The following is a 9,335-nucleotide window of genomic DNA, read 5'->3' on the forward strand; positions in this document are numbered from 1 at the left end:
AGGTTTGAAGGGCTCTCGTGGTGCCAAAACAGTGGAAACCTCCCAAAAGTTACTTCATTTGGGAAATTACAGCCCTCAAGGAATTTATCTAGGGGTGTAGTGAGCATTTTGAACCCCACAGGTTTTTTTCAGGAATTTTTGGATGTAGGCCGTGAAATTTAAAATCTAAATTTTTTCAAAGAAAATGTAGGTTTAGCTAATTTTTTCTCATTTCCACAAGGATTAAAGGAAAAAAAGCACCGCAGCATTTGTAAAGCAATTTCTCCTGAGTAAAACAATACCCCACATGTGGTCATAAACTGCTGTTTGGACGCACGGCAGGGCTCAGAAGGGAAAGAGCGCCATTTGGAGCTCAACTTTAAGAGGAATGGTTTGGGGAGGCCATGTCACATGTACAAAGAACCTAAGGAGCCAAAACAGAGGAAACCTCCCAAAAGTGACCCCATTTTGAAAAAAAGTACACCCCTTGAGGAAATTATCTCGGGGTATAGTGAGCATTTTGACCCCACAGGCTTTATGCAGAAATTATTGGAAGTAGGCTGTGAAAATGAAAATCTACATTTTTTTAAAAGAAAATGTCGGTTTAGCTATTTTCTTTTCTCATTTCCACAAGGACTAAAGGGGAAAATAACCTATGATAAACTATTTATCCACTAACTCCCAGGACGGGGGAGGGGGGCATTCTTGGGGTTAAATAATAGTCCTTCCCTTCGTAAACCCTAAACCTGTGTGTATACCCAGATGTACTCTCACACAGTTTGTACAATTTAATTCCATATCTTACCCTCTTACTGGGCAAGTATTTGCGGAATTTAAGCCTCCCCTTAAAATGAACAAGGAACTAGTCTATGGAAATATATTTATCGGAAGTCTACACTTGTGAAAATTTGGTGCTTAAATGTTAAATGACTGACCTGATTTTAAATAGACGGACAAATGTGGGGTCATCCTGGGGCAGGCACTGAGCATTATAATGTAAGAATTTTAAAATCGCTTCAAAGCGTGTCCAGGTCATGGCCATGCGGTAAATTGGGGTGTTGTACAAAATATCCGCACTACAGTATTGCTTAATCTCGTGCTGCATATGGGGCTAGTGAGGAAGCCAAAGACCCCAAAATGTCATAATCTCCGCTGCGTCTACAGGGGCCCACCTAACACATGATGAAGTGGGGTTTTGGGTTAAAAATTGTTGGGCGTAGAGGTTCATTTGGGCTACCATTAAATTAACAGACGTCTCAGAGAAAAAGCCCTTGAAAAAGTCAATTTCTGTGCGGCCTGCAGTCTGAAACCGAATTCCTGAGCTGCCTATAAAATCCAGAATTTACGGCTTCGAATTTTCGGGGGGGGGGGGGGGGGTGGTGTCCACACGTGATCAATCATTGGGGTTGCCTCAGCTGCTCTCCTGGGTCGCCTTCGGGGGGGGTTCCTCATCACTGGAGGACGAGGAAACAAAATGGAGTGGGACATATTCCTCATCTCCTTCACTGGCCATATCGGTGTCAGAGGCAATGCTGGCGTATGCCTCCTCGACGGAATACATCCTTCTGAACGATTAAGACATTTTGACTTATTATAGGAGGTGTGTGGTGTTTTAACATGTGTAATCAACTTTTATTTTTACACGGGGGGTGTGTGTAGTGTTTTTACACGTGTATAGTGAACAGAAATGAGAAGATAAGAATAAATTAAAATAGGATATAAAAAGTAAGACTAAATTAGAATCAAATTAAAATAAAACCGTAAAAAATGAGACAAACTGTAAATCTACGTCATGTAAAATTTACTGTACGAACGGCCGAAAAAAATTGAGCGTCCATCAATGACTGACGCGATATATTACTGAAAAAAAAAACCATTGTCGAACTGTGAACTACAGTAAATTTATACTAAAACTGCAAAAAAAAATTGCTAGATATCTATCTATAGCTAAAACTAAATTAACGTTTCTAACGCTAGCGAATACTACCCCATCCACTTACCTACACCTAACTACTATAGTTATTCTTTTTTACTGCTTTAGAAAAAATACCTGCGCTAGAAAAGATGCTGATCAGTGATGTGCGTCAGTAATCAGCACGTAGCGCAGGACGCACACTACCGAAAAAAAAAAACCTGCATCAACAAATTACCACAGATGCTGATAAGTAATCGGCAGTCAGTAGCCGCAGGGTGCACACTGGTAGATGGTGCACATTAATCATTGAAAAAAATTAGAAAAATACAAAATTCCTGGATCAAAAATTGAGCACAGATGTCAATCAGTGATTGCGGTCACTGATCAGCGGTCGTAGGACACACACAGGTTATTGGTTTGGGTTAAAAAAAGGGGGGAAAAAATTACCAAAAAAGAACCTGCTGAAAAAAACAAAACACAGATGCTGATTAGTGATGGCGGTCACATGTGATGGCCACAAGGCGCGCACTGGGAGACTGTAAATGAAAAAAAAAAATCCTGTGCCAAAAATTGAGCACAGATGCTGATCAGTGATGGTGGTCACTGATTAGAGCTCAGTGGGCACAGGACTCGGACAGGAAGGTGGTGGGCGGATTGGGACAGGGGTGGGGTGGGAAAGGGGGTACGTGGATTGGGACTGGGGTGGGACAGGGACAAGGACAGGCCCAAGGACAGGGAAAGAGCCCAAAAATCTGTGTGATCACAAAATAAAGACTGCTGGTGATCAGACACAAGTTGCAAAAAGGACTTTCTTATTTTTTTTACACAGTAGTGCAGATTGCACTACATATCCCAAAAAAGCCATAGCAGAGAGTCTCTCTACCGCTCTGCACTCTGCCTCAAACTAGAACGGCAATGTGCAGAGCGGTGTCTGTAATCCTAACACCCGCTGGTGCTGATTGGTCGGTCTATAATGACCGAACAATCGGAGCGCTCCTAGAGGTGGCATGACTGCCACCTCCCTAAATGACTTTGGTGGTGACGGATGCTGTCTTAGACAGCACCAATTACCACCGTCTTAACTGTGCCCTGTGACTCCAGGGCACAAAAACGCCTGCGATTGGCTGGTCAGAATTGACCGACCAATAGCAGCCACCTTTACTTTGTCCCGGTGCAATTAGCACTGGTGACCGCTTCCAGCTGCGCAGTACCTATCTAACTATGTATAGCTAGCTATAAATATGTGTATGTATGTATGTATATATATATATATATATATATATATATATATATATATATATATATATATATATATATATATATATGTGTGTGTGTGTATATATAATATAATAGAATGAAAAAAACAAAAAAAAAACTAGGGCTGTTGAACCAGCACATGTGCAGAATCACTAAAAAAAAGTACTTGTTCATTTACAGGTTAAGATTGTTGACACTTTAAAAAAATAAATAAATAAACGTGCCAATATAGATTACTTGAGACAAGGTCGTACCCGCTGATTTTGGCGGGTACAGCTAACGATCTAATGTGTATGGGTGTCTCCCAACTTTCCTCTGATTGCACATGTCGGAGGAACGAAGGATGGTTTATCTTGGGTTTCAGCGACTTATTTCCCTCACCCCATTGAAATAAACTTGCATTCTCAACTGAAGAGTATAGGCAGCTTTAAAATCATGAAATGTACATAACTGTCTATACTAAATCAAAGAAATAAAAATAGATCCGGAGTAATAAAATATAACTTTTACTGAACTTGTTAAAAATAGATAACAAAACTGTGTCAAAGAGTAAGGCCCTGTTCACACGGAGTTTTTTTGCAGGAGGAAAATTCCTCCTGTAAAAACTGACCCTGGAGGTTTTCATGTTTGATGTGGTTTTTGACGTGGTTTTTGACGTGGTTTTTGACGTGGTTTTTGAGGCGGTTTTCCAGGCGGTTTTTCAGGCTGTTTTTGCCGAGGTTTTCACACGCATGAGGCTGGGTTCACACAACCATGTTACGTCCATAATGTACGGAACGTATTTCGGCCGGAAGACCCGGACCGAAGACAGTGCAGGGAGCCGGGCTCCTAGCATCATAGTGATGTACGACACTAGGAGTCCCTGCCTCTGCGTGGAACTACTGTCCCGTACTGTAATCATGATTACAGTACGGGACAGTTGTCCTGCAGCGAGGCAGGGACTCCTAGCGTCGTACATCACTATGATGCTAGGAGCCCGGCTCCCTGCACTGTCTTCGGTCCGGGTCTTCCGGCTGAAATACGTTACGTACATTACGGACGTAACATGGTCGTGTGAACCCAGCCTGACATCCTTCTGTCAACGGATCTGTCACCATTGAAATGAATGGTGATGCAAACGGAACTTACTTCACACTTGCCTTTCCGTTGAGGGGTTCCCCTGACTGAAAGCACCGACGGAACCCCTCAGCGGAAACCACGCTGATGTGAACAGGCCCACATTAAAAAAAAAAAAGTATACTTACTTCTTGAATCAATTTCCCAACATCAATGTCCACTCGGTGGTACACCTCTGCTGTCGTCATTTCTGTTCCTGAAATGTTAAAAAAAAAAAAAAAAAAGAGATGACATACATGAACAACTGCATAACAAAATTAAAAAATAAAAAATAAAAAAATCTAAAAAAAAAATCTAAAAAAAAAATAAAAAAAAAAAATCTAAAAAAAAAAATGCACAGCTCCATACATGTATAGCATGTATGGAACATAGGAGCAATTGCACTTACTTGTATTCGATTTGGATGCAGGACTTCGGTTTTCTGTATCCCTGAGTTCTGTCCACGATGTTTTTCTGGCTCCACGAGCAGACAGGAAATGACAGCCCCTTGCTGGGCTGGACTAGCAGCAGGAGACGACTCCTGCAAAACACTCGGCAATATACTCGTCAGAAAACACCTCACTAGTTTGAGGTGTTTTTTGACGTGTCCCCATTGCTTTCAATGCGGTTTTGGACGCGGAAACCGCATCAAGAAGGGTCATGTCCCTTCTTTTTGCCGCGAGGCGTTTTTTTTACTCGCGGTAAAAAAACGCCTCCGTCTCCCATTGAAATCAATGGGAGTCATTTTGGGTCGTTTTTGGCGCGTTTTCCGACGCGTTTTCCGCGTCAAAAAACGTGTCAAAAAACTCAGTGTGAACAGGGCCTAAGGATATCGAATGCCAATACTGCATGCCAATTCGTATACAATGATTTATATCAAAATCAAACAAAATTACTGAAGACAGCAAAAAAATGTATCAGTCCGCCTTAAATAAGGTTTCTTCGTATTGTAATGTATAATAATCACTTTCATCAGGAGGTTTTATCCAATATCTTATCCTCTTGCAAGGACCACATGTATAGGTTGAAATAAAAAGACCTGGGGCAGTTGCCCTCCTACCCCTTATTTTCAGTTGGTAGTCCTTTTGGTAAATGTGTCCGAGGATGGTTATATGGCTTCTCCTGAAGTGATAGATGGTAAGTATTTTCTCCCAACTGCCCCAGGTCTTTTTATTTCAACCTATACATGTGGTCCTTGCAAGAGGATAAGATATTGGATAAAACCTCCTGATGAAAGTGATTATTATACATTACAATACGAAGAAACCTTATTTAAGGCGGACTGATACATTTTTTTGCTGTCTTCAGTAATTTTGTTTGATTTTGATATAAATCATTGTATACGAATTGGCATGCAGTATTGGCATTCGATATCCTTACTCTTTGACACAGTTTTGTTATCTATTTTTAACAAGTTCAGTAAAAGTTATATTTTATTACTCCGGATCTATTTTTATTTCTTCCAATACTACGGAGAACCTATTTATCTCTATCCAGGTGGGGGATATACAACACCACGAATATTTTATTGGAATATACTAAATCAAACACAGATGAGTGAGTGCCAGAAAGAAAGTACTGTACATAAGTATGTGCTTGCCCAAATATTGCATCTGTATGTGCTTGTTGAACTTCCTGTTTCAAAATTGTGAATTTGTTGTTGGTGTCCCTTTTGCATGAAGTATTTTTCCAAGGCACCAGGAATACACGAGCATCCCCTGTTACAAGAGCATCTTCCACTCTCCTTGAAAGGCTTTTGACTAGATTTTGGTTTGAGGTTGCATGGATTTTGATTTTGGCACAAAGATATATTTATTTTTCTCTCCACAAACAGCGTTAACTTTTTGTCCATGGGCTGTCTTGTGATGTAAATTATGCCCTTTCACATGGCGTTTCAGAACTTGGTTTTGTGAGCTTGCCTGCCATTATGGGTATTATGCCGGGGGCATGACATTTTGTAATCTGTCTGCATCAAGTATTTCATGAATATACATTTTCCTTTCCTTCCCTGTTGATGATGGTGTCAAATTAGGGAATCTAAAAACAATAACCGGTTTCGAGTTCTCATAGAGATAAAAAAACTTTATTGCTGCCTTGCTTTTTGATATAATACTGATTAGTATTGAAGACTGGTCTTACCTGTACAACAGTTTTTAACCCCTTAGTGACCGGGCCATTTTGCACGTTAATGACCAAGCATTATTTTTTGTTTTTTCACGGTCGCATTCCAAGAGTCGTAACTTTTTTTTTATTCCGTCGACATAGCCGTATAAGGGCTTGTTTTTTGCGGGACGAGTTGTATTTTGTAATTGCACCATTTTTAGATGCTTACAATATATTGATTAACTTTTATTAACTTTATTTTAGGAGAGAATTGAAAATAAGCAGCTATTCCAGCATTAATTTTCACGTTATAAATTTACGCCGTTTACTATGCAGCGTAAATAACATGTTAACTTTATTCTATGGGTCGGCACGATTACGGGGATACCAAATATGTAAAGGTTTTATATGTTTTCCTACGTTTGCACGATAAAAACCCTTTTAGAAAAAAATTACTTGATTTTGCATCGCCGCATTCCAAGAGCCGTAATTTTTTTATTTTTCCGTCGATGTGGCCGTATGTGGGCTTGATTTTTGCGGCCAATGTGTAGTTTTCATTAGTACTATTTTGGGGTACATAGGACTTATAGATTAACTTTTATTTTATTTTTTATGGGGGAAATGGGAGAAAAGAGAGAATTTTGCCGTTGTTTTTTGCGGTTTTTTTGGACGCCGTTCATCCGGCGGTTTAATTAATGTGTTCATTTTATTGGTCAAGTTGTTACGATCGCGGGGATACCATATATGTGTATGTGTTATTTGTTTTGACACTTTTACTGAATAAAAGTTTTATTTGATTTTGACTGTAATTATTTTTTTTTTTTTCTACAAACTTTATTTAACTGATTGACATTTTTTTTTTTAAGTCCCACCAGGGGACTTCACTATGCGATGTGCCGATCGCATATATAATGCTTTGGTATACTTAGTATACCAAAGCATTATTGCCTGTCAGTGTAAAACTGACAGGCAACCTGTTAGGTCATGCCTCCGACATCGCCTAACAGGCAGTTGCGGAAGACAGACCTGGGGGTCTTTGTTAGACCCCCGGCTGTCATGGAAACCCGACGGCGACCCGCGATTTGTTTGCGGGGGCGCCGATCGGGTGACAGAGGGAGCTCCCTCCCTCTGTCAAACACATTAGATGCCGCTGTCACTATTGACAGCGGCATTTAATGGGTTAAACTGCCGGAATCGGAGCGCGCTTCGATTCCGGCAGTTGCAGCAGGAGCCAGGCTGTGTATAACAGCCGTGCTCCTGCCGCTGATCGCGTGGGTACAGTGACAGTACCCGCGCCATCACAGGACGGATATATCCGTCCTCCTGCGCGAACTAGCAGCTGCTGAGGACGGATATATCCGTCCTTCGGCGTTAAGGAGTTAATCTCCGTATTTATACACTTCAAATCTATTCCAAAACATTGCAGCCAAGTGAATTAGAAATGCTTTGGTTATAATGGCGATTTGTATTGTGGTCAATTTCTAATATTTGTTTTATTTTCTTTTAGATTGTGTCTGCTGTTCAGTATTGTCATCAGAAGTTTATAGTTCACAGGGATTTAAAGGTAAAAAATCTATTAACTTTATACAAGTTTGTCCCAAGTTGTACATGTCTTTGCTGTTTGATTTTGCCCTAGAACAGCCTGTAGAGAATAGAGGCAGATGTGACCATTAAAGAGGACCTATTGGTTCTGAGAAAAGTGATAGTAGATGAAATAAGACTTTTTGTTTTCAAATACATAACTTTAGCATAACAGAGGATTTCCATCACGATTACCGGACACAAGTTCTTCTTTCATTCTAGCGGCATAAAGTCAAAATCTGGTGAGATTCTCTTCTCCTCTGGGAGATACCAACTCTGACGGAGGAGGAGTTGGGGAAAGTGATGCTATACAGCATTTGAATGGCAGAGTCGCTCAGATCTGGCCAGGGTTCACTGAGCGAATCAATTTGCCTGTTTCCCCGTGTTGTTGATTTTTTCCAAAGAATACAATGGGAAAATCAATTCTACTATTTTAGCTTGAGGAGACAGCTGCTTGTAAAGAGTTATTCTGCTAGATTAACCCTTTACAAGCAGCCGTGTCATGCTTCTCTAAATCTCTCGCTAACATACACGCAGCGCCAGAAGCAGCAGCAGCGACTGAGAAGAAAGCTGTGACGGGATTTACCTCTGCTTCTTCTAACCTCCTCCCCTCCTCCTGCTCCATATTACAAGAATCCATCTTACGTTGATGCTAATATATAGTCCTGGCAAAGCCAAAAGTATTATGACTGATAAAAATGTTGGTTTTCACAAAATTTGCTGCTTCAGTTTTTAAGGTGGAAATTTGCAATAACTCTAGTTTGTTATGAAGAGTGATCAGATGAATTGCAAAGTCATTCCTTGCCATGAAAATTAACTTAGTCACAAAAACCCTATTCCCACTGTATTTCAGCCCTCCACAAAATTACCTGCTAACAAAATTTTAGTCTCGTTAGTTCAGGAGAAAGTATTAATGAGGACAAGGCGGCTGATATCACTCTGTCATGCTGATTTGAATTATAAGAGCAGAGTGGTTGCTTTAAAAGGGACATGGTGCTTGAAATCATTGTCGTCTCCTGTTAACACGTGTAGTCATCATTGCTTTGCATTAAAAGGGCTTTACAGGCAAGGACATTGCTGATTGTAAGATTGCCCCTAAATCAACCAATTATTGGATCTTCAAGAACTTTAAGGAGAGATGTTCAATTGCTGTGAAGAAGGCTCCACGGCGCCCAAGAAAGTCCAGCAATGGCCAGGACCGCCTCCTAAAGAGGATTCAACTACAGGATCGGTTCAACACCAGTGCAGAGCTTGCTCAGGAATGGCAGCAGGCAGGTGTCAGTTCATCTGCACGCACAGTGAGGCGAAGGCTTTTGGAGGCTGGCCTGGTGTCAATGGCATCAAAGAAGCCATTTAGCATCAAGGACATTCTGCAGGGATTGGACTGGGGTAATGCTATTTTCTC

The 9,335-nt window shown here is 40.8% G+C and overlaps 1 protein-coding gene across 10 annotated transcripts in view; it reads left to right on the forward strand.

Annotated features, from left to right (window-relative positions):
- Positions 1-9,335, forward strand: part of MARK2 (microtubule affinity regulating kinase 2) — a 382,575-nt gene that overhangs the window by 206,654 nt on the left and 166,586 nt on the right. For all 10 annotated transcript variants that reach the window (XM_075837219.1, XM_075837216.1, XM_075837215.1 and 7 more), the window contains one exon: positions 7,857-7,913. In XM_075837219.1, the coding sequence (XP_075693334.1) occupies positions 7,857-7,913 (57 nt within the window). The remainder of the gene's footprint in view (positions 1-7,856; positions 7,914-9,335) is intronic.

Source organism: Rhinoderma darwinii, chromosome 9, assembly GCF_050947455.1.
Source record: "Rhinoderma darwinii isolate aRhiDar2 chromosome 9, aRhiDar2.hap1, whole genome shotgun sequence".
NCBI lineage: Eukaryota > Metazoa > Chordata > Amphibia > Anura > Rhinodermatidae > Rhinoderma > Rhinoderma darwinii.